Below are 24,691 nucleotides of genomic sequence, written 5' to 3'. Positions count from 1 at the left end.
TTTCAGAGAAAAACTCTCACAGCACACTGCAGTGAAACCAACTTGCAAACTTAGCAAATTTAAATATTAGATAGAGAGTACATGAGTTGATTGGCTACCTCTAAACTGACCTATCAGTTTAAACAATGCAAGCCGATTAGCTAACAAATAAAAAGTTCAAAAAACCTATCTGCTTGCGTCATATAGAGTTTCATGCCTAAACTTCTGTCATTTTAAAGGTATTGTAAAACCACTTCCAACACACAACAGTTTATACGGCATACCAACCTAGATAAATGTGGGTCTGTTTTTCATTTGTATACAAAACGTGTATGTGTTTAGGTTTGAGAATTTTTTGCAGTGTGAGCGCGTGTTCATGAACTTCGACTTTTCCACTGTTCACCATGATATAATTTATAATAGCGCTCTCAAAGAAAGAATAATAATAATAAAAAAAAATAATACTAATATTTAAAACCATTGTTAACCATTTGTTGGGTTTGTGTTCAGAAAGGAGGGTGCTCACATGTGATCGAGTGTTGTGTCTGTAAGCTTTGTAACAGTTTTAGAATTGCTATTGCTTTGTTGGTGGTTCCTTTGTTTTCGAGATTTTATTTAATTTGTCTAACTGTCTTTGTCATTACTTGTATCATTAAATGCTTTTTTTGTAATCTGCACATTTCAGATTTCTCTTTTCGTTTTTTGTTCTTAATTTTTCTTCTGTTGTATTTGTCCAGATATCGCTATTATGAGGGTTGTGTCATAATGGAGTGGCACTGGTAAGATCAAATGGTTTCTAGACTTTACCTGCGATTTTTTTTCCTTCCGAAATTCACCAGCATCAGTCCTCTTTTTTTCCTCCTGTGTTTTTGTGTGTACAGTACATGTGTGTGTGTTTGTTAGGGGTTGGGGGGGTACACTGAAAATAACAAATGTTGAATGCCCTCTAAGTCGACTTTCGATATAAGCATCTACCAAATTCATAACAGCAAATGTAAATGGGCTCAATACAAATTAATCTCTATGCAACAGATGATGTTGATTACCAGAGCAAAATACTTTCAGTTTGTAAAATAACAAACAAAAATCATATATACAGTAATGCACTAATTAAATTCTTAGGGGTGAGGCATACCACTGGGATAAATGTCAAAATACACACTGTTTTGGAAGTATGGCCAGAAGACTTGAACATTATATGTGTCAGTATTGAAACTGTTTACTAAACTTGTACATGGAGAAGAATCCACCCAAAGGAATCATCTCTGTAACAAGAGCGTAATCAGAACAAAGAGTAATGCATTACTGGAAATATGATTTTTGTTTATGTCACCGATGCTGGCCACATCCACGCTAATCCACACTATTTCACGTATAAAAAAAACCTATTTTTCCATTTCCAAACTATGCGGTAATAGAGAGCGTTTTTGTATCGTTCCATTTTCGGTAGAGAAAAACAGCATGTTGCTGTGGATGAGGCATAAACATAGCAAAATCAATGCATTTTTTTTTTTTTTATGAAAAAGTGCAGATATTGCCTGAATAAAGGAACATTCCTGCATTCGCACCAAAGTGTTTTTCGAAAGTTCTGTAAAGAGATAAACGCATCACTCAGCACCTTGAGGACATTATTCACATCATAACATTACCGTCAAGAAGACTTTCTGCCTTCAAATTACTCCATTAAGGCTTCAATTGGCATGCAGATTCGCTCTTGGAGACAGAATCAGACGGTATGATAAATTACTGTTAATTCACTCAATTCGTTTAAAAGCAGTTTGAGGCGTCTTTTATCATAATTCACGTAAATTTTTCATGTTTAACCCCAGCGATCTGCAGCAAGATACCTGAGGGAGGAGACGTGTTCGTTTTGTGTTTGTACAACTCCCAGCAGGATGTCTTTAATGCAATAAATCGCCACTATTGAATTCAATTAAACTTCAAATGCACCCTGGGTTTTTCAGTGCGAGTGTGTGCGTGAGAGAACGTGTGAATGAGTTAGCTGCATATCTTTAGGAAAAGAGAAAGTAAAGGCCAATTGTCTGAGGTTTAGTGATATCACAAAGACAGTCTCTGGAGACGAGATCTTTACTCTAGCTTCAGTGCGAGAGACAGTGGGATATCAGTACCTTGAGAAGAGAGCTAGAAATGGAGGGATAACACAAGCGAAGAGGTTTAGATATAAGTGTGGGGTAATTAAGAGCTCTCAGTGAAAGGCCCCTATACACTTGTATTTATAAAGGTCTGTGCGTTAGAATAAATGTTAGAATTTATTATTATAATCAGTTGTTTGTAATGTACTCACAAAAAGTGTAACCATAATTAGGTAAGTATAATAATGTATATAAAAAAAGTAGTTCTTGTCCTGGATGCCCAAGAGGCATTAGCCTTAGTTTACATGTCAGGGTTTATAACTTCTTTGGTAATACAATTTTGTGTCCATATATATAATATATACACACACAGTATATCCAAAAAATAGCTTATAAAGGTGGCATAAAAGTAATCCACAAGACTCCAGTGTTTAAATCTGTCTTCAGAAGCGATATGATGGGTGTGGATGAAAAACAGACAAATATTTAATAATAATTATAAATTCTCCTCCCAACCCAGTAGGTGGCGATATGCACGAAGAATGTGCATCGCCATAAACAAAAGAAGCAGAATGTGAAAGTGGGGATTAATAGAAAAAAAGAAGTGCAGAGGTCTTGAGATACGATAGCACAGACGGAACGCAAGAAAGAATGTGTCGTGATAGAACTGGACAGATTGACGAAGTCAACTGCAAAATGTAACCTAGTCTCATGGAATGAACGTTACTCTTACCACACCTTTGCAAATTGAGTTTTACATGCCGCATTCTACATTTCGCTACACTGGAGGCGCTACAACAACTGTGCGCTTTATACACTTTCACTCAAATCACGAGTACAACGACTGATTATGACTTTATAAAGACTTATTTTTCACACTATTACTCACACACTGCTATGTTATGATATCGAAAACTTTTACTATAACGCATCATTTAAAAATGACACATTTTAACGCTTGTATTACAGACCCACCTACTTTTATAGACTTATTCCAAGATAATTAGCTCGCGCAGTAGCTCGCCTGTTTGAGTGTTGGGCTTTGGATTCAGAAAATCTCAGTTCGAGCCCAGCCAAGCCTGCAAGCTGACACGTTTGAGAATGTAATAGAAGCGACACAAAATGACATTGTTGCTTCAGAAAACTTGCTTTTCATGTCGCATTTGCTTTTAGGACACTATCGGTTAGGTTTAGGTGTTGGTTTAGGGTAAGGATGTCTGTTTTGTTCACCTCTCATTTGCTTTCATGACACAGTCATTTAGAGTAAATCGAAAAGACATTACAAAATTGCGACAGTTATAATTGCGATAATTTGATTAATGAATCTGCATATCATGTAATGAAATTGATTAATATCTTTAATTGATAGAGCTGAATGTCAATGCATTCAATAGGACAATTTATCAAATTAGTAGTTCTAACTCTCTGCCCCATCTGAAGCTGTTGTAAAATGTTTTCAAAATCAACCTACAGTTGGGTAACTTATAGTTGACTGGGATACGAGAAGGAATTTTGACATAACATTTTTTTTATACACATCAACTTTAATGAATACCTTTCAAATGAATTAAGAACGCCTCTATAATATGTTATATATTTCCTGTATGTTTCGATAAATTGTTACTGAAATCCCTTTTACAAACTTTTAAATTCTTTTGATATTTTTCACTTCTTAAGATTTTCACTTCTTCCCTGCTACACAAATGCACCCAGTGCATCGCACCTCCGGATGTTTATGGGCCAATAACCCAGATTAAATGCCCCTATCATTAATACGGACCCTGCAAAATGATGTTTATTAGTTTTTACTTTAATTCCATTAATCATTTATTTTGCTGTGAACCTGTTGTGGTTATTAGACCCCAACTCGACATATGTGTGTGTGGTGCTTACCCCTGGCACCTGTGCATCTCTGTAACCATCCCTGTGTGTCTCTGTGAGTGATGTGTAATTTGACTTATTTGAAGTATTATATTAAAATAGTATATGAGAATATAATGATACAGTTTGTGTTTTAATGAGCCAGTAACCTTCTTCCCTGACGAAAAAGGCTTGTAGAAAAATAAATAAACCATCATAAAATCATGAAGATACACTAAACATATATATATATATATATATATATATATATATATATATATATATTTTTTTTCTCCCCTTTTCTCTCCAATTTGGAATGCCCAATTCCCAATGCGCTCTAAGTCCTCGTGGTGGCGTAGTGACTCGCCTCAATCTGGGTGGTGGAGGACGAATCTCAGTTGCCTCCGCGTCTGAGACCTTCAATCTGCACATCTTATCACATGGCTCGTTGAGCACATTACCGCAGAGACATAGCGCGTGTGAAGGCTTCACGTTATTCTCCACGGCATCCAAGCACAACTCACCACGCGCCCCACCGAGAGCGAGAACCCCATTATAGCGACCACGAGAAGGTTACCCCATGTGACTCTACCCTCCCTAGCAACTGGGCCAATTTGGTTGCTTAGGAGACCTGGCTGGATTCACTCAGCATGCCCTGGATTCAAACTCACGACTCCAGGGGTGGTAGTCAGTTTCTTTACTCGCTGAGCTACCCAGGCCCCCTACACTAACGTCACCCAAATATTAGCGAACTTGGCAAGCTAGAAACAACTAAAAGCACTATAAGTTGCCTTGGTGTTGGAAAATGGACAATCGTGAGTCACCATGTACTAAAGCCATTCCACTGGCATGGTTGATCTCGGTTATCTAACTATTCTGAGAATTTCAGTCGGAGAACGGTTTATAATTGTGCCGTGCTGAACCATGCTCATGTGAAATGCTACTGTAACCATTCCGTACCTTGCTCGGAACTGTTCGGCCCTTTGGTGGAAAAGCGGCTTGTTGGTGCATATAACTGAAAATGTTTAATTGTCATTATTCCTTGGTTAAAAACAGTGGGGAGAACATTAACACAATTATACCTTAAGACCCAAATGTAAATTCCATAATAAAAGTACACATTTTCCTACCATCCAAGCATTGAAGCTCGAAGTATATCTAATTTTGTGTTTTATATATATATATATATATATATATATATATATATATATATTTGGTGTTACCACCCAGTGCCTTTAAAACAGCATCAATTTTCTTAGGTACACTTGCGCACAGTTTTTTTTTATTTATTTTTTTTATTCTAATTTTCTTTTGCTTTTCCTTTTATTCCATTTATTTCTCCAGTTATGAGGATTATGATCCCGAGATCAAGTAAGCATACAGTATATCCAGCATCTCTCCATCTTTGCTCTCCTTTGTCTCTCCGTCTCATATTTTCCCCACTTCACTCGCTTCTTGTTTTTACATTGTCATTCACGGTGCAATACGGAGTGCTGTCAATCACTCCGACATCCTCCGTGCCCCCCTCTGTCTGTCTCTCTCCATTTTCTCATTCTCCACTCATAACCTTCTGAGCACCCTTAAATTTTTCCCTCTCTATTGTGTGAACTATACTGAGATGTCTCGAACTGTTTTTTGAATCGAAGCCCTGAAATACGTTATTCAGGAAGGTCATTGTAGCATTCGATAACATATTAAGATGTATCCCTTTCAGTGTGATGGGTCATTTCTGGGAACAAAACATCTTTAATGAAATGCTTAGGGAAGCATCACTATAACTATTGCTCATACTTCGGATTAGGAATTTGAACAAACTCTAACCCTAAGTATTACATTTTGATGAATGATACCTCAGTTACACTGATTGTTGATGAATGTAGATGTTGATATACTGTTACTTTTCCAAGCAATATTGCTTATGATTTTCACCTGGTGGACAATAAAATGGGCAAAAAAAAAAAAAGAAAAAAAAATCTCCCTGATTTACATTGAAGGAGGGACCCGAGCTATATCTAGAGACCAGAATGTCATTGAGCCTTGGGGGAACCAATCACAACACACATGTAACCCCATAGCAATGCAATTAAAAACACTCAGTACACTTTAGAAACAGGTGCCGGTGTGCATACATTAATAGCAAACAATGGTTTTAGAATGCTAATGAAGAGCGTTTTTGAAGCGTTTTCGGTGGAGGAAGACAACATTTTAGTGCATATTAGAAGCATAAACAGACAAATGCATGCAGCTTTAAATGATAACATACTAGTGTGGACGTGTGCTACTGTATATCTTTTCTAACTTATTGGAATTACGTTTTTTTGCACAGCTGACAAGCAGAAATCCCTTAGACACTCTTTTTACTCTTGTCGCATTAAAAGCAAATTGCTTCCGTAATAATCCAGCCTGATCGCACAGTGAAATCGGAAAGAGTAGGTCGACTTGTCTTTAGAAAAAATCGGTATATGCTTACCAAAATATAAAACACTGCCCCCAGTGGCCAAAGCGGTAAGAGCTGTTGGGTGTATAGGCATGTGAGGTCGCCAAAAGCTAGTTCCTTTCAGCTGTACAGGATGTAATACAGTGAAGAGGAATGCATATTTTATGGACTCTACCCCCCAACCCCAACCCAAACCTAACCATTAGTGGAGTAAAAATGAAACGTTACAGGGGAAAGTGCAACCTCGTATCATGCTCGTCACTGTTCAAGTGAACTCGATTACTTTCTGGTTTCAACATGGATACGAACCCGGGTCTCTCACTTTGCGGACACAACATGCTACCGGTCCTTTGGAAAATATTTGACTTCCTGTGTGCCCATGTTGTATAGTCAATGCTGCTGTCTACACATCCGAAACATTCTATTGCTGACGCACTGCAGAGCTACTCCAGCCACTTTATAATGCCGTCTGTTACATACCAAATGTCATTCGTGTAAATATTTTTGCCATGGATTTTATTCGTTACTTTGTATTTAAATAACTTCTGACTGATATATTAAAGCCAACTTATGATCTTTCTCATCTCTGTTCCGCTAATTTAATAATAAAAAAAAATGTATGTCCAGATTTCTACGCAGTTTTAGGAACAACAACAAAAAAACAAAAATGGATGCAGATTATTCACCAATTTAACCTTTGCTGAAGCCCACTCGAGCTAACTTTTGGTTAATACGTGCATTCTGCGAGTTGTTTAGAATGTTTACTTTGCCACTTCCAATGTAGACAGCCTCAGGGCGTTTTCCAAACGGCATTTTTGTGCCCTTGAAGGGCACTTTGGGATGGGGACGCCACTCGAATACTCATTCCAAACAAAAGTAAGAAAGCTTATTTTTCACAAAGTGCCCTTTTACAAGACATTTAGTGAAGGGTACATTCAAACTGTAATGTCATGCTCTCGGCAAATTAGCTTTGTCCTCTGTAGTGAGTAGGGCATAGGAATGATCAATTTCGATTGGCATTCACCCTCAGAATGTTCAAATGCGCCAACAGATTGTTCGTGAATTCAAACTCTAACTGTCAAAAAATTCATATGTAAACATAAACATACATAGACAGGCCTTTCATCTACTTTATGCTGTCTCTCTCTCTCTCTCTCTCTCTCTCTTTCTTTCTCCAACTGTGTCCCAAATGACTCACACACATTACATTGCACATTATGCAAAGTGTAGTATTGTCCAAATGGAACTCTTAATATTTTTTACTACATAGAAGCATTTGCCATTTAATGGGATAGTCTGAGTTCAATGCAAGTTAAGCTCAGTTGACACCACTTGTGGCAGAGTGTTGATTACCACAAAACATTTCTGACTCATCCCTCCTTTCCTTTCCTTTCCTTTTTTATTTTTTAAAAAGCAGAAATCGAAGGTAAGGCAATAGGCCAATTATTGAAGGGTTTAAAGGCAGAAATTTGAAGCTTATGATTTTATAATTGCACTCACATTAATACTTCTTTTAAAACTTGTGTATTATTTTCAGCTGTGAAGTTGTTTAAATCATTGTTTTTGTGGCAGACTACTAAATTACCGGGATTACTGGGTTCATGGCGTTGCGTCTTCATGGCAAAAACGTTGTAAATTTGGATATAACCTTAAACAGAAAAGGTTAGCAAGCAATTTTATCACACTAAAGCGAACTTTGAGTGCTTGAAGTGTCCAACTCCACACTCCGTTTTGTCAGTTAAAAAAGTACATCATCCAGGTACTAATAGTACACTTTTTTCATTGGAATTTATTTATTATTATTATTATTATTTATTTATTTATTTTTTGTCAATATCTACTCACGCTATAAAATTAAAATACGTAAAATAGTGGAGAAATGTGCAATTTGGGATGCACCTTCTCTCTATCGGTCTCATCTATCTTTGTATCTGTCTGTCATTTCACTTTCACTTTGTGAAGCCAACATCAAAGTTTGAATTGACTAACTTTACCAATCTTGTATGTTTATTTTTATTTTTTTAAATATGATTGCAGATACATTATGAAATTCCTGTATAGTGTCTGTGTGTGTAGTACTGTGCTATTAGTGGTATATTGGATGCGCTGTATATGTAATTGCATATTTTTTGGCGTTAAATTGAGCTGGATGTAATCGGTGGGGTGGATCTGTCGCCCTGCAGGTGAACACAACACAGACACGATCGGTTCAGCACTCTCTGAAATGAACAAGGGGATGTGTGTGCTAACTGCCATCACAGATTGAGCTAATATTACTAGCAAGAGGGAGAGTGCAATGCTTAAATGAGTAGTTAACACAAAAATTAAAATTCTGTCATCAGATAAATCTTAACTTCCATCATAGCTTTTCTTTGAGTGTTCATGAAGGGAGGAGCTAATTCACAATGGCTTGTAGGATAAAAAACTGCACTTACAAGTTTCTCATTTCTAATAACATTTCTAATGCACTTTTTAATACATTTGTATACAGCACTTTTGCAGACAGTTATGTCATGTCGCTATCTGGTATCCCTGTGCAAAGTTAGAAATTAACACTCAAAAACTTGCCAGTTTTACTGAATCCTCCCTTGTTAGTATTACTCAAAAAATCATGTAACCAAATGAACTTAATATAACTGTGTTGTGTCAACGCTTTTAAGCTTTACTTAATCTATTTGTGTTGGGACAACATTAATGTTTTTTGTTTGGTTATATAAAACTGGGCAGGGGATTTCTAATTCCAAGCATGCTTTGCATGGCGCTTGATTGGGAGATTAAATTTTAAAAGAAAGTGTTATTTGTGCAAGATGAATGCAAAGGGGGGTACTTTGCATTCAACAGTGTTTAATGTTTTGTTGTGTTGAGATTGAGAATAGTTTCTATTATGTTGGAGTTTTGGGGGTTACCATGGTGAATTGTGAAGCTTGATTTTAGGTTTGAGTCGTCGGACAGGTACAAGATAAGAATGCTCTATATTACTTTACTCACTGAGTGATTGCTATGCTAATCAAAGCATAGTGTTTCCCACTGGCATTCACTGTACTAGCTGATATATAACAGAAAGAGATACATTTTGAGTTATCTTAATATGTCTAATTTAGTTGGGTTTATTCAATTCAGTTAGGTTCCCTCTACTTGAAGTATTTAAGTTGAGATTACATGGTAATTTTAATAATAATAAAAAAAAAAACTCATTTCAAACACATGGAACCACTGTCCGTGATTGAATCAAGTTCAGCCAAAGAGTTTTTTTTTTGTGTTGAGTGTGTTTACATTGTGTTTACAACTTTACATGGTCATGATAGGAGATGAAATATTGGAGATAACTAAGCGAAAGTAGTCTCATGTTAATGTGTATATAGTAAGTTGGGGGGGGGGGGACATTGGAATGCCCAATTCCCAATGTGTGTTTTTTTTTTTAAGTCCTCGTGGTCACGTAGTGGTTCGCCTCAGTCCGGGTGGCGGAGGACAAATCCCAGTTGCCTCCGCGTCTGAGACCGTCAACCCGCGCATCTTATCACGTGGCTTGTTGAGTGTCTTTACTTCTGAGCTACCCAGGCCCCCTACTTTTGTGTATCTTAACATTTAACCAAGTGCAATGCCTTGCCCCAGATACTTCTGTTGGTGTATTATTGTACATGCATTTTCTTATTATTTTTTACAAATTGAAGGAAAAGTCGATATCGCCTTCTGGGGTAATGAATGTAGTAAGGACTTGTTTTGAACCTGAAACGTTTCTTAATTCACTGAATGGGGTAGAAAATCAAGAAAATGACGTTTATTTGAACTAGTTTCCTGGAGACAAATTTACCAGTTTAGGAGCTGATCTACCACTTATGCCTTGTATTGTGAGTAATTGGTTTTAAAAGCATGTTTTGCAGTTATATTAAAGGGTAATATGGTGTGTGTTCATTTCAGATCGTGGGTAATTGGAGCCATAGCATTGCTCTGTTTACTGGGTCTGACCTGGGCATTCGGGCTGATGTATGTAAATGAGAGCACCGTGATCATGGCGTACCTCTTCACCATCTTTAACTCCCTGCAGGGCATGTTTATCTTCATATTTCACTGTGTCCTACAGAAGAAGGTTTGGAAAACTCATAAACACACACACATGATGAAACCAACAGTGAAAACTCAGCCAGTCAATGCCATTTCTACTGTCGATGTCTGTGTTTGTTTAGGTACGGAAAGAATATGGGAAGTGCCTTCGGACACACTGCTACATTGGGAAGAGTGTGGACTCCTCTATGGGTTCAGGGAAAAGTTCAGTATCCCGTGGACCTGGACGGTATTCTTCAGCCTCACAGGTAGAGGCTGAAATGAACACATAAACACAAACACACCACTCAAAATCCATTCTGTTGAGAAAGTTTTGTGTCAAACAGCTGTTAATTTCATAGTAAAGGTCCTTGTGTGTGTTTTCTCTCACACTTACTCTGTCTCTCTCTTTCGTTTTCTTGTCTTTCATCACAAGGTTCACCACCCGCCTTGTATGACAAACTCCTCACAGTTACAGTATGAACAAGTAACTATCAGCCCTATTATTTTATACATTGCTTTATTAGCTCAGTAATGCTCACGTATCTACTGCTTTATACCTAAAGGACAGCTCACCTAAAAATGACGCTTCTTTACGCACCGTCATGTTTTATTTCTTCCTTGCAGTACAAATGGAGATGTTTAGGTTTTCCATTCAATGAAAGTAAACGTGGACGGGGCTGTTGAGCTCCATAAATGCTGATTGCTTTGAAGAGAGTAATGTAATTCTGTATTCATTTTCCCCTCCGCCACAGCTTTCAAATCTCATTTGCACTTGCGTATATTCCAGTATGGCCGCCAGGTTTGACGTCAGTGACATCAGTGCTTCTAGTGTGTTTTGTGATCGATTGTCTGTATGTACCAAATGATTTCAGAGTCTTCAGTTGTATAAACTACTTTTGTAATTTTATGGTGCATTTTTAATGCTCAACAGCCCCAGTCCCCATTCATTTTCATTGTTGGTGGAAAACAACAGCCAGGACATTCTGATAAAAATCTCCCCTTGAAAAAAAATTATGACAATTTTCCTTTTTGGGTGAACTATCCCTTTTATTTTGCAACCGTAGACATGTTTGTTACATGCATCTCTGTATTATAAGCAATACTTCAGTAAGTGTTAAGAAAAAAAAAAGTGGGAGTTATATTAAATTTAGTTTGTTTCTCTGAGCAGGAAGATTATTATTTTTTATTTTTTTCATGTTTACCAGTAAGAGACTGAGAATGTGTCAATTGTGGACTTAATATTTCTTTTTTAGTGCAAATTCAAACCCCGCACAAAGAATGTATTCATTCGTGGAGAAATAGTCATAAGAAAACAAGTTTATTTCCAAGTCTGTCCTTCGAAGGAAAGAGATATGGAGGGGAGGATTTTCAATTTGTGTCATCCTTGTCTCATACAAATCTTTGGCTTTGCATATCTCTGCTGTAAAATCTCATTTCCATGGTAACAGTATGCCTGCTTACATTATCTGAATGTCCTGGCTGTTGGTGGCTCAGCAGTTAAGGCTCTGGGTTTCCGATCAGAAGATCGGGGTTCAAGCCCCAGCACTGCCAAGATGCCACTGTTGGGCCCTTGAGCAAGGCCCTTGACCCTATCTGCTCCAGGGGTGCGGTATCATGGCTGACCCTGCACTCTGACCCCAGCTTAGCTGGGATATGTGAAAAAAATAATTTCACTGTATATGTGCAAATGTGTGATAAATAAATATAATTAAATTAAAATTAAATTATCTCCTTGGAGACAAGGTTTCCAATTTGACCTTTAGCCTTTTAGGTACAATCTGCTGAGATGTCTGCAAACATGTGTAAGAATCACATGGCATTGACACCTGTGTGTGTAAATGTCAGAGAGATGAGTTATATGCTTTGAACGGTGTGATTCTTAATGCGGACAAGATTCTTTTACTTGTTGTGATGAGGAGGAGGGCATGGCCGGGCCATAAGGATGGACACCTGGCCACGCCCCCCTCCTCGTCACACTTGTGTTTCAGTATTTGGATACTTAAGCCAAACTTAAAATTGCTTTATATAACAAAGTATCAAACCAACTGGCATTTATTTGAAAGAAATATAGTTTACAAGTAAAAGGGAAGTTAGTTGTGAGAAAAGATCGATTATCATTTGTTTGCAGATGCCACTTGGTTAGATATATTTTCTAAGCAATGAAATTCATTTTTAAGTGTGACTTAAAGGGATCGATCATGTGAAAAGGAAAATTATTTCATCATTTACTTACCCCCATGTTTTTCCAAACCCATAGGACTTTCGTCCATGGAACACAAAAGAAGATGTTAAGCAGAATGTTCAGGACTAACAGCCTCAGTCCCATGTCACTTTCATTGAATGGATACAAGGAGCAGTGACAAACTGTGTTGGGTGTAATCTGATTAAAGTAATTAGTGTAATATAATTACTTTTAAATTTAAAAAGTAGCATGACACATTACATTTTAAATTTCTAGTAGTCAGATTACAGGTACTGACTTTTAATTACTGTAAGTTCATTGCTTTTAAGTACATTACTCGGGTTGCACATTCCTAAAAAAGTACTATTTATGTAGAATTAAATATATAAATATATGTTCTTATCAGTGCTGTCAATCGATTAAAATATTTAATCGTGGGGGGGTCTGGGTAGCTCAACGAGTATTGACGCTGACTACCACCCCTGGAGTCACGAGTTCGAATCCAGGGTGTGCTGAGTAAATCCAGCCAGGTCTCCTAAGCAACCAAATTGGCCCGGTTGCTAGGGAGGGTAGAGTCACATGGGGTAGTCTCCTCGTGGTCGCGATTAGTGGTTCTCGCTCTCAATGGGGCGCATGGTAAGTTGTACTTGGATCGCGGAGGGTAGCATGAGCCTCCCATGCTGTGAGTCTCTGCGGTTTCATGCACAGCGAGCCACGTAATGTGCGGATTGACTGTCTCAGAAGCAGAGACAACTGAGACTTACCCGGATTGAGGTGAGTAACCACGCCACCACGAGGACCTACTAAGTAGTGGGAATTGGGCATTCCAAATTGGGAGAAAAAGGGATTAAAAAAAAAATATATAATATATATATATATATATATATACATATATATATAAAATCGCGATTAATCGCGTAGATTTCATAGGTGATCGCGATTAATCGCATAGTTGTTCATAATTAATCACAATTAATTGCATAGATTTCATAATTGCGATTAATCGCAAAGTTTTCCATAGTTAATCTCGATTAATCACATATTTCAAAAGTGCTTAAATTTGACTATATATTCTTCTTTTCCTATCAAAATGCATTTAGTTACAATTTGTAACAATAATGTATTAACATTTTCCAAACAAAGTACTCCACAATATAAAGACAGAAATGCACTAAAATAGCACCAATTCAATTAACATTAAACGTTTTCCAAAGTCTAAGTGGGAGGTTGACTAATTGAAATAACTAGGTTAAGTATTCATTGCAATGGGCATTAAATCTCTTAAACTCTCATCCTCCACAATATTAATCCTGGCTATCCACTTTGCAATCGTGATGTCGCATTCACATGATTGGTGCCGTTTTGAACTCTACATGAAAAACGCTTACAGAGAACTTCTCGTTTTGCTCAGAACGCTGGCACTGTGGACGTAAATGATACTTTATCCAAATTGTCCGGTAAGATGGAAGCGCAACACGGGGTCGGGGAAATGCTGATGCTTCACTCATAGCCGTAACCAGTTATGAGGTCACCAAGGTCCGGACCTCGGTACATTTTTTATATTCAAAAATTAATTTTGATGCTATGTACAACTGAATAAAAAAAATAAGCAGTTGAAAACTTCTTTGAGTGTCTGCATGCATATATAATTTAGTTTAGACAGTTGGCTGGATTCTTTGGTGTCCGCAAATACTACAAGAGTGTGATGAAATGGCGCTACCTGAAGCTGTGCAGCGCATTTGCCGGGCAGAGCAGAGTAAAAGCGGGACCATCTTGGACTTAGTGACACCTAGTGGTGTGGATGCAGCATCATTCAAAATCAATAGTTTTCGGTTACAGATGCCATTGTAGAAATTCACTATTCACACTCAACCATGATTAATTTAATCCAAGAGTGAAAGTGTCCAAGAACAAGATGGTTACTGAGATTGAGTGAGTAGTATTCAGCTGGTCATGTAATTCTAAAATGGCAGCCCCCATGAGGGGACCCTGCCCCATGTAGAATAAAATAGCTTTATAAGGTTACTGATATGACTAGTGTCCTCATCTCATAGTGGTGAGTTGTCATGATTTTATACATATGTTTCAAAGTTCTAATTCTTTTCTTTAATAGTAAAGGGGAAAAAATTACTGAGTGCACCTTTAAATAATTAAGAGTCTGGCAAAAGTAATTGATTGTTTTGGGTAATATTAATATGTAACGGAGTTAACAAAGCCCTAGATAAATTAGTTGTTAATTTTTCTGTAGTTAATATGAGCAAATTTTGCTGCCTAAACTTTTACACTAATTTTGGTAAAAGTCTTGACACCTCACTGTTGACCTCACCAATTTTCAAACCCTGGTTACGGCCCTGGCTTCACTCCAGTGAGTCATGTGAATGTTGCTTTTCACAGGTCCCACCTGGGTTTGTTTAGTACATTAAATACGGTTCAAAAGAGGTTCTTTCTCCATCACTTACTCATTGACACAAAATCACTATTGTGTGTGTTGTGGTGTGTGCGTCAGTGTAATGACCACGGGTGGACAAATGTGTTAACCGTGATTAAAGTTTTAAATTCATCGCATGCGTGAACGCGTTAATTTCGACAGCTCTAGTTCACACATATATATATATATATATATATATATATATATATATACAGGTGCATCTCAATAAATTAGAATGTCGTGGAAAAGTTCATTTATTTCAGTAATTCAACTCAAATTGTGAAACTCGTGTATTAAATAAATTCAATGCACACAGACTGAAGTAGTTTAAGTCTTTGGTTCTTTTAATTGTGATGATTTTGCTCACATTTAACAAAAACCCACCAATTCACTATCTCAAAAAATTAGAATACATCATAAGACCAATAAAAAAAACATTTTTAGTGAATTGTTGGCCTTCTGGAAAGTATGTTCATTTACTGTATATGTACTCAATACTTGGTAGGGGCTCCTTTTGCTTTAATTACTGCCTCAATTCGGCGTGGCATGGAGGTGATCAGTTTGTGGCACTGCTGAGGTGGTATGGAAGCCCAGGTTTCTTTGACAGTGGCCTTCAGCTCATCTGAATTTTTTGGTCTCTTGTTTCTCATTTTCCTCTTGACAGTACCCCATAGATTCTCTATGGGGTTCAGGTCTGGTGAGTTTGCTGGCCAGTCAAGCACACCAACACCATGGTCATTTAACCAACTTTTGGTGCTTTTGGCAGTGTGGGCAGGTGCCAAATCCTGCTGGAAAATGAAATCAGCATCTTTAAAAAGCTGGTCAGCAGAAGGAAGCATGAAGTGCTCCAAAATTTCTTAGTAAACGGGTGCAGTGACTTTGGTTTTCAAAAAACACAATGCACCAACACCAGCAGATGACATTGCACCCCAAATCATCACAGACTGTGGAAACTTAACACTGGACTTCAAGCAACTTGGGCTATGAGCTTCTCCACCCTTCCTCCAGACTCTAGGACCTTGGTTTCCAAATGAAATACAAAACTTGCTCTCATCTGAAAAGAGGACTTTGGACCACTGGGCAACAGTCCAGTTCTTCTTCTCCTTAGCCCAGGTAAGACGCCTCTAATGTTGTCTGTGGTTCAGGAGTGGCTTAACAAGAGGAATATGACAACTGTAGCCAAATTCCTTGACATGTCTGTGTGTGGTGGCTCTTGATGCCTTGACCCCAGCCTCAGTCCATTCCTTGTGAAGTTCACCCAAATTCTTGAATCGATTTTGCTTGACAATCCTCATAAGTCTGCGGTTCTCTCGGTTGGTTGTGCATCTTTTTCTTCCACACTTTTTCCTTCCACTCAACTTTCTGTTAACATGCTTGGATACAGCACTCTGTGAACAGCCAGCTTCTTTGGCAATGAATGTTTGTGGCTTACCCTCCTTGTGAAGGGTGTCAATGATTGTCTTCTGGACAACTGTCAGATCAGCAGTCTTCCCCATGATTGTGCAGCCTAGTGAACCAAACTGAGAGACCATTTTGAAGGCTCAGGAAACCTTTGCAGGTGTTTTGAGTTGATTAGCTGACTGGCATGTCACCATATTCTAATTTTTTGAGATAGTGAATTGGTGGGTTTTTGTTAAATGTGAGCCAAAATCATCACAATTAAAAGAACCAAAGACTTAAACTACTTCAGTCTGTGTGCATTGAATTTATTTAATACACGAGTTTCACAATTTGAGCTGAATTACTGAAATAAATGAACTTTTCCACGACATTCTAATTTATTGAGATGCACCTGTATATATATATATATATATGTCTGTTTGCGTTTCTGTGACAGCTGAAGACTCTATTTTGAATTAATTGAGCAAAACAACAAACTAAGCTGTATTTTCGAAAGTAACTTAAAAATAATAAGTAATGTTATTACTTTTCAGTGAAGTAATACGATCAGTTATCTGATTACAATTCTCTAGGATTAAGAAGTAATTTTTAGGGGATTACTTTTTTGAGTATCTTACCCAACCCAAATTTGTCCTCTTAAGGGCCACAGAAGTTAGTCATATGGATTCGGAACAAAAGGAGGGTGAGTGAATGGAATTTTCATTTTTGGGTGAACTAACCCTTTAAGAGTCCAGTTACTCCACAGGGCTACTTTACATGAGCGTATGAGTGTGCCTTAGTTCAATTCTATCATCGCTTGCTACAGTTTATGTGCTAGTTCTGGTGCTGTTAGCGCGGGCAGTTTCAAAAATTGTTTCTGAATTAGTCTCTGGTAGGATGTGTGTGTAAAAATTCTGACGTGGCATTGTTCACAGAGCCGAATCCGCCGGATGTGGAACGACACGGTGAGGAAGCAGACAGAATCATCATTCATGACAGGAGACATCAACAGCTCGGCTACACTCAACAGAGGTACACACACGTGCACACACTCATCTCATTGTCTCTGATGCAGGAGCTAATCAGAGGTGACAGCATAAAGGGGACGCCCACATGGAATCTACACTACACTTCCTGGGATTCACAACATTTTAAGCATTCCCTGCATAATTTGTACCAAACGAGTCTGGGGAAAACCTCAACATGCAAATACATGTATTTATTTTTATGGCTTGGAAATCAAGTTTCCTTTTGGAAACTGTTAAGTTAATGATACTAATTGAATTAACATTTAGATTACACTAACTCTTTACGTATATTGTAAAAGTGAGATATAAACAATAGGTGGCTGAGAATTTAATTAGCTTAGTGGGTGGCGTGTCTCAAAATGAAATGTTCTCAAAGTTTGGTGTAATGATATTGATGTGCTGCAGATGAGCCGTCAGTGTGAAATCAGTCCAGTTGTGTTCATTCCTTCAGCAAACGCTCTACTTGGTCAGGAAAGAACAGAAGATGCCTTGCAGACGCAAGATACACAAGGGTAACTGCAGAACCAGGCTACATTTATTGGACAAAAATAAGGCACTTTCCACAAATAGCATAGAAAATAGGGCTGAAAACAGTAAAACATTTCTTATTTTTCAATAAAGTGTTAATGTAAGAATGTACATAAAAAAATATTGTTAATTCACCTAAATATTATATGTGCCATTTTATTTTCTGTTAAATAAAGAACATCTGTTCTTTATTCGCACGTATGTGAGTGAGAGTGCATGGGCGAAACAAGTTTGCAAGGACTGTATATTTTTTTCATGAAATTACAAACCCAAAATCAAAGTCCTACTTGATAAACTGACCCGAACCCGACCTCTTACGTGAACTGCTCTGAGAGCGCTGGCAACGGCGTATTTGCGCCACACGTGTACCCAAAACAATATATATTTTTTTTTTCTGAATTCCATATCAACAGTGTATTTCAATTTTATCATCAAAATGGTGTCTAATTAAATTAATTCATTAAAACTATAATCGATGAATATAGATCAATTAATTTTCAACATGTTATGTAATTTTTATCAAATGAAGTTTTTTTTTACAGAACCTGGCAGAAGTGCGCAGCACATGCAAACTATATATTTATCTCATTACATTGCAGCCATTGCAGTTTAATAGTCACACTAGGACATAACGTGATTTTAATTTGTGCGCTGAATGACATCGGTGCGTCAGATGGTATCAGTTTTTGGAATCAAAGCATTTTTACAAGCATGAGTACAACAAGTACATGAGTATGGTATCGGACCCGATTCTGATACCAGTATTGGTATCGGGACATCCCTAATAATAATAATAGTAGTAATAATAATAATATAAATAAGGGAGAGCCATAGTCAGATTGGACACAAATGTAGTGACGGAGACAGACTCAAGGCACTTACTGATCTCTCTCTCTCTCTCTCTCTCTTTCTCTCTCTCTCTCTGTGTGTTTCTGTTGAGTGGGACTTTAATGTTCTGTTATGATGATGGACTGACCCACCTGAGAGGGAGGAAGTGCTCTCTCTCTCTCTCTATATATATATATATAATATTTTTTATTGCACTTTATTTAAAGCTACTATTAAAATAATAAGAGCATAGTTAGGCAGATCAGTCACTGTCCATCATATGACTGTCTCTCTCTCCCGCTTTGTCTTTCTCTCTGTCTCATATCTCTTAAGCTGCTTATATCTTACTTTTCAATAGATGATTTTCAGAGGTGTATAATTAGCTGAGAGCATGATAACACGCCTATTTTGATAAGAATAATCCAACCTCTGTTGAATAATTGAGCTCATATTGTATGTGGATCTTAATTTGAGAATCAAATGGAAATGACAAGACTGATTATGAAGTTAATTCTAGGGATGTGCTAACCAAATGTTTAGCTTGTGTGTTAAATGGGCTGGTTTAGGTTTATGACTAGGCCCATTTTTATTTTATTTTTTTACTTTTTACGATTTTCTTTTCTGATTTTAGGAGAAAGTCTTGAGAATTCTGCAGAATGGTTTTTAAACATGCTAAAATGCATTAAACGAAGCTGGTAGAACTACACACTTATTGGTAGCTGACAGCATAGTCAAATTAGCTGAAAATATATACAATAAACGAACATGCAGGGGATGTGTAGACATTTGTGAATGGCAGGTGTTTCTGTACTGCAAAGCTTTCTACTGGGTTCCACAGACACAGATTTGCAAGTATGATGCATCATTTGGGAAATTAACTAGCTAGTCATGAATGTTTCCCAAAACCGTAGTAGTTGCACATCCATCATTGAAACCACAATGGTTCTACAAACAGAACTGTCATTAATGATGTTACGCTGGTGAGTGATAACTTTTGCAGAGATCAAATCAATGTCAAATTATTTTAACTCATTTACAGAACATGGACACCAGAAAGCTGTATATTGCAAGAAAGCGGTATTCACGTTTACATGCACTGTGTAAGCAGCAGCAAAATTGTGCTGCAATAGTGAGGTTTCCCTCTTGCGTCTTACTCTGGAGGCACCCCATTGCACTAGGGCACATACGCACATGCGCACTTCTCAAAAACCGACGAGAACGCTGCTTATGCATTTAAATGGACACATAAGCCTCACTCTCCGACAGAAACTTAGGTGTGTTAAACCGTTTTAATATTTGTGACGAGGAGGAGGGCATGGCCGGGCCGTAAGGCTGCATGGCTGGCGCTGAATCAGCTGATCAGCGGGAGAGTGAGATAAAGGGGAGCCGGAGATGCCAGTTCGAGAGAGAGAGAGAGAGAGAGAGAGAGAGAGAGAGAGAGAGATGCACACGGCCACGTTGCATGTGTGTCTGTGTTTGTTTAAAGTTAAGTTTGACATTAAAACTTTATGTTTACTGTTCAGCCGGTTCCCGTCTCCTCCTTGCCCATCCTTGAACTGTTACAGTGGTGCCGAAACCCGGGAGGGAGGAGGAAGTCCTTACCGCTGTCATCCGCCTGGGAAGCAGCCGCGGCCGTCTGCCTGGGGATGGAGGGGTCACTGCCGGCCACAGAGAGCCGGAGGAACCGTTGCCATCCGCCGAAGAAGGGGAGGAACGGTTCCATCTGCCAGGGGCCGGAGGACTCGCTGCCGTCTGCCGGGAGAGGAGCGAGCTGGCATCCACCAGAGGGCGGAGGAGCGGTTGGGGACCTGACGACAGCATGTCCGGAAGCCGGCGAGCAAGTTCTTCTCTCTCTCCTCTCTCTTTGTGTCTCCGCTCACCCTTTCCCTCTCCCCAAGCCTCCCCTCGTCTCTCCCCCAGGTTCACAGGAGGTGGGGTGTACCACCGGCTGATGGAATGGTTAGAAGGGCAGCGTCTCCCCTCCAGAGTTGGTGGGGGTGGCGGGGGGTGGGTGGAGTAAGTCAGAACAGTGGTGCCCTGGCCTGAATCGGGAGGGGGAGTGTGACTAGGAGGAGGGTGTGCCCGGGAGATCAGCAGGAGAGCGAGATAAAGGGGAGCCGGAGGTGTCGGTTCGAGAGAGAGTGAGACGCACGCGGCCGCGTTACATGTGTTTCTGTGTCCTTATGTTTTATGTTGTTTTAAGTTCATTCATATCATTAAAGTTTATGTTTACTGTTCAGCCAGTTCCCGCCTCCTCCTTGCCCACCTTTAACTGTTACAATCTTGTTCCCTTTCATTGCAGGAAAGGAAAGGAAAACAGTGTTCGCGTTTACTCAACATTTCAGATCACCACTTTCTGCATAAATACTGAAATAAGCTGTTTTCTTAAGTGCATGTAAACAAGGTCAACAGTCTTAATGGTATAAAAGAATCTAAAAGAATATAGAATGAAAGATATATATGGAACGAAAGATATAGAAGCCTCTATATGACATCGAGATTTTATGCTTCTAACCACAAGTAAAGAGCTGTCATTCCAACCACACAACTTTGCAATACTATTTGGAAATGTTCGTTGGAACTATAATTTTGTGAAACACCAAATTGTTGAACTATGTTGGTAACGATGGAAATTGTGACTATAGTTGGCCAACAATGCTTTTGGGAAATGCACTGACCCGTCCTAGTTACTATTGATTATCTGTGTAAAGGACACACCCTGCCCCCATTAGCCAATGAGAGACAGTAAAATTGATACATGGATGGTCACAATGAACTACAACGCTTCAACAAAAACAAACGTTCAATGTTGTAATGAGAACGTTGGTTGAATGTTCTTGCTTTTTCTGTGGCTGCTGCCTGGACGTCTGTATGATAATGCTAATACTGTTGCTGCATTTTTTTGATCTTTTCTGTCTGTTTTTCTTTCCATCTGTGTGGCTGCATCAGGTGCCATGGCCAATCACCTCATCCCAAACTCTCTGCTGCGCACTCACGCCTCTAACAACCCCTATAACACCTTACTGGGCGAATCTGCTGTCTATAACAACCCCACTCTCAGCATGTACAATGCTCAAGGTGTGCTGCATTCTTCTGTTGCTTTATCTTCCTGTGCACTAACAGTGTGTGTGGGTGTGTTTTAGGGGAGTACGCCCGCTATGTCGCTTCAAGCTGAACATGTTTGTGGTCATTTTGTCCTCTGTTTGGCACGGTCTGGTCCAAACAAACACATAATTTCTCCCATGAAAAATGAGTTGAGGAGTTCACAAAGCTGAAATAATAACTGACTGATAGCTGCGTCTTGCTACGTGACAGAAATGCAACAGCAATCAATTGTTATACTACTTTGAGTATATGCATCTCTAATTTGGCTCATGCAAATGTCTTGGGTCGTCAATCTTAATTGTGACGCTATATTACATAATTGCCATCATTATATTTCCAAATGCGGCAAAATGGCCCACTGTTTTGAAAACACGCAACTTTAACGTAAAGCATTAATTAAAGGAGTGTGCTTCTGCAAGGCCGCATACAAAGCAGTCAGTAAGACACATCTCAAGCATTAATTTATGACAGGAATCTACCAGGCACTCATACTGAGATGCCCAAAGGAGGGCCTGGCATTTCTGAATGATGTCTGTATGAAAGGGCGCATAGGTTAACGACTTCATCTAGACAGAAATCTGACAGCAATCTTTAACCGTGCATTAGTACCGAATCACTGAACAAAGTCATTCACCCCTTTGAAGACACGCAGCTCTGACGTGTCTCATGAAGATGGGTCTGGACAGCGACACTCAACATCGGTCTGTATTGATTGTGGCAAGTTGTGGCACTGATTGAAAGAATGTACGTGCTTTTACAAGGCTGCATGCAAAACTCAGTGCTCAGACTTCAAACATCTACAACAATCCTTTAGAACAGGAATGCACCAGTTTTCATGCTGAGATGCCCACAGGAGGCCCGACTTCTTCTGTTAGCAATAACGCATCTCTGCACGCAGCTGTCTCACGCATGTCTGTCTGCTGCGCTGCTGATCTGCTTCCTCTTCTGTCACCTCATGCTTTAGAGAGCACCACATTTATAAATCCAGAAGAATTCAGAAGGCTCGACAGACAGAGAGACAAACATATTTCTAGACGACACCAGCAGCAACGGGCAAGTGCTGGATAATGACTTGCAAATCTATACAGAAATATTAGTGCAACTGTTATACGTGTCAGTATGTCTTGATTGTGACAATGTCGAAGCACTAACTCGACTGAAAAGAAAGAGTGCATTTCTGCAGAGCTACATGCAAAACAACAACTTCTAGATGGATACAGTATGGATCTGCAATTGTAATACACCGATCAGCCACACCATTTAAAACACCTGCCTAATATTGTGTAGGTCACCCATGTGCTGCCAAAACAGCCAGGTGGGCTGGTTTGAGTATTTTTGTAACTGCTGATCTCCTGGGATTTTCATGCACAACATTCTCTTGAATTTACTCCGAATGGTGCCAATAACAATAATCATCCAGTGAGTGGCAGTTCAGTGGACGCAAATGCCTTGTTGATGAGAGAGGTCAACAGAGAATGGCCAGACTGGTTTGAACTGACAAAGTCTACAGTAACTCAGATAACCTCTCTGTACAATTGTGGTGAGAAGGATAGCATCTCAGAATGCTGATCTGAGATGCGAGTTGGCACTGTTTTGACGGCACGAGGGGGACCTACTCAATATTAAGCAGGTGGTTTTAATGATGTGGCTTATCGGTGTATTTGCATTCGTGCAAAATTGCAGGACAAAATTGTCCACTGGTTTGAAGACATGCAGTTCTCATGTAGGTGGGTTTGGACAACGATTTGAAAGAATGAATGTTGGGGCTGTATATAAAGTAAGTTCCTTTAGAACATGAATCCACTATGTGCTCAAGCTGAGATGCCTGCAGGAGGCCTGGCTTCTCCAGTTATCAATATTGCATCTCTGCAAACATCTGTCTCACTCTTGTCTGTCCATTGCGTTGATGATCTGCTACCTATTCTGACACCTCCTGCTTTAGTAAGTGCCACCTTCACGAATGCATACAAAGCTGTGAGAATTAGAAGAAAAGCTTATACAGACACATTTCTGGGTGACATGAGTGAGGAGGGGCGAGCACAGGATAACCACCTCTTAATCTGCATTGGCAGCATTGTAGCGACCTTGAAATCTAATATCAATAAAAGCCCAGAAAATACGAATAGATCCCAAGCCACTTTTAATGTTCCTCTTTAGCCCGATCAATAGCTCTCTTACCAAATACAATTCTGACTGTGCAACCACATGCAGAGCAGAGCCCACCACTAATGGAGACAGATACCCATTCTTGCGCCCTCCAGACGTTTAGTGGTGTCTCAAAGTACAATTTCATGCGGTTTACATGTGTGTCTAGGGATTGCGAGGGGGGCGTGGGTGTGTGTGTCCGAGGTGAAACGAACGGGTAGAGCGTAACTCTTTATATGCGCTTCATTAATCTGTGTGCATGTTCTCTTTGAGCGGTCACTGTGAATGCTTACCTGTACTCTCTCTCTCTCTCTCTCTCTCTCTCCATGCTGTCCTTTAAGAGCCCTACAGAGAGACAAGTATGGGAGTCAATCTAAACATTGCTTACCAAATGTAATTTCCCTTCTTGTTACTATAGCAAACACAATTCTGCTAACAGATGTTTAAATCAATATTCTAATCAGAGAGCACTTTTAACCTCATTCCAATAAAAATCTAATTTTCTCGTCTTTTCATCAACGCAAAGTGATACTTTTTGTTAAACTAGAAGCTGAATGGACAATTTGTTGTTTTGCAACCAAAGTTTTTATTCTGAAGTAGAAGCTGCTCTCTCTGTTTCTAATGATATATGAGTGTTATATAAAGGCCAGCATG

General features: G+C 39.0%; 1 protein-coding gene across 1 annotated transcript in view; it reads left to right on the top strand.

Moving 5' to 3' along the window:
* LOC127442559 (adhesion G protein-coupled receptor L3-like) overlaps positions 1–24,691 on the top strand; it is a 332,967-nt gene that overhangs the window by 305,036 nt on the left and 3,240 nt on the right. The window contains exons 20-24 of the mRNA XM_051700690.1: positions 10,288–10,456; positions 10,554–10,679; positions 17,339–17,435; positions 21,737–21,865; positions 24,379–24,396. Of these exons, the coding sequence (XP_051556650.1) occupies positions 10,288–10,456; positions 10,554–10,679; positions 17,339–17,435; positions 21,737–21,865; positions 24,379–24,396 (539 nt within the window). The remainder of the gene's footprint in view (positions 1–10,287; positions 10,457–10,553; positions 10,680–17,338; positions 17,436–21,736; positions 21,866–24,378; positions 24,397–24,691) is intronic.

The sequence above is a fragment of the Myxocyprinus asiaticus genome, chromosome 1, assembly GCF_019703515.2.
Source record: "Myxocyprinus asiaticus isolate MX2 ecotype Aquarium Trade chromosome 1, UBuf_Myxa_2, whole genome shotgun sequence".
NCBI classification, from domain to species: Eukaryota; Metazoa; Chordata; class Actinopteri; order Cypriniformes; family Catostomidae; genus Myxocyprinus; species Myxocyprinus asiaticus.
This window is presented reverse-complemented; position numbering and strand designations above follow the sequence as displayed.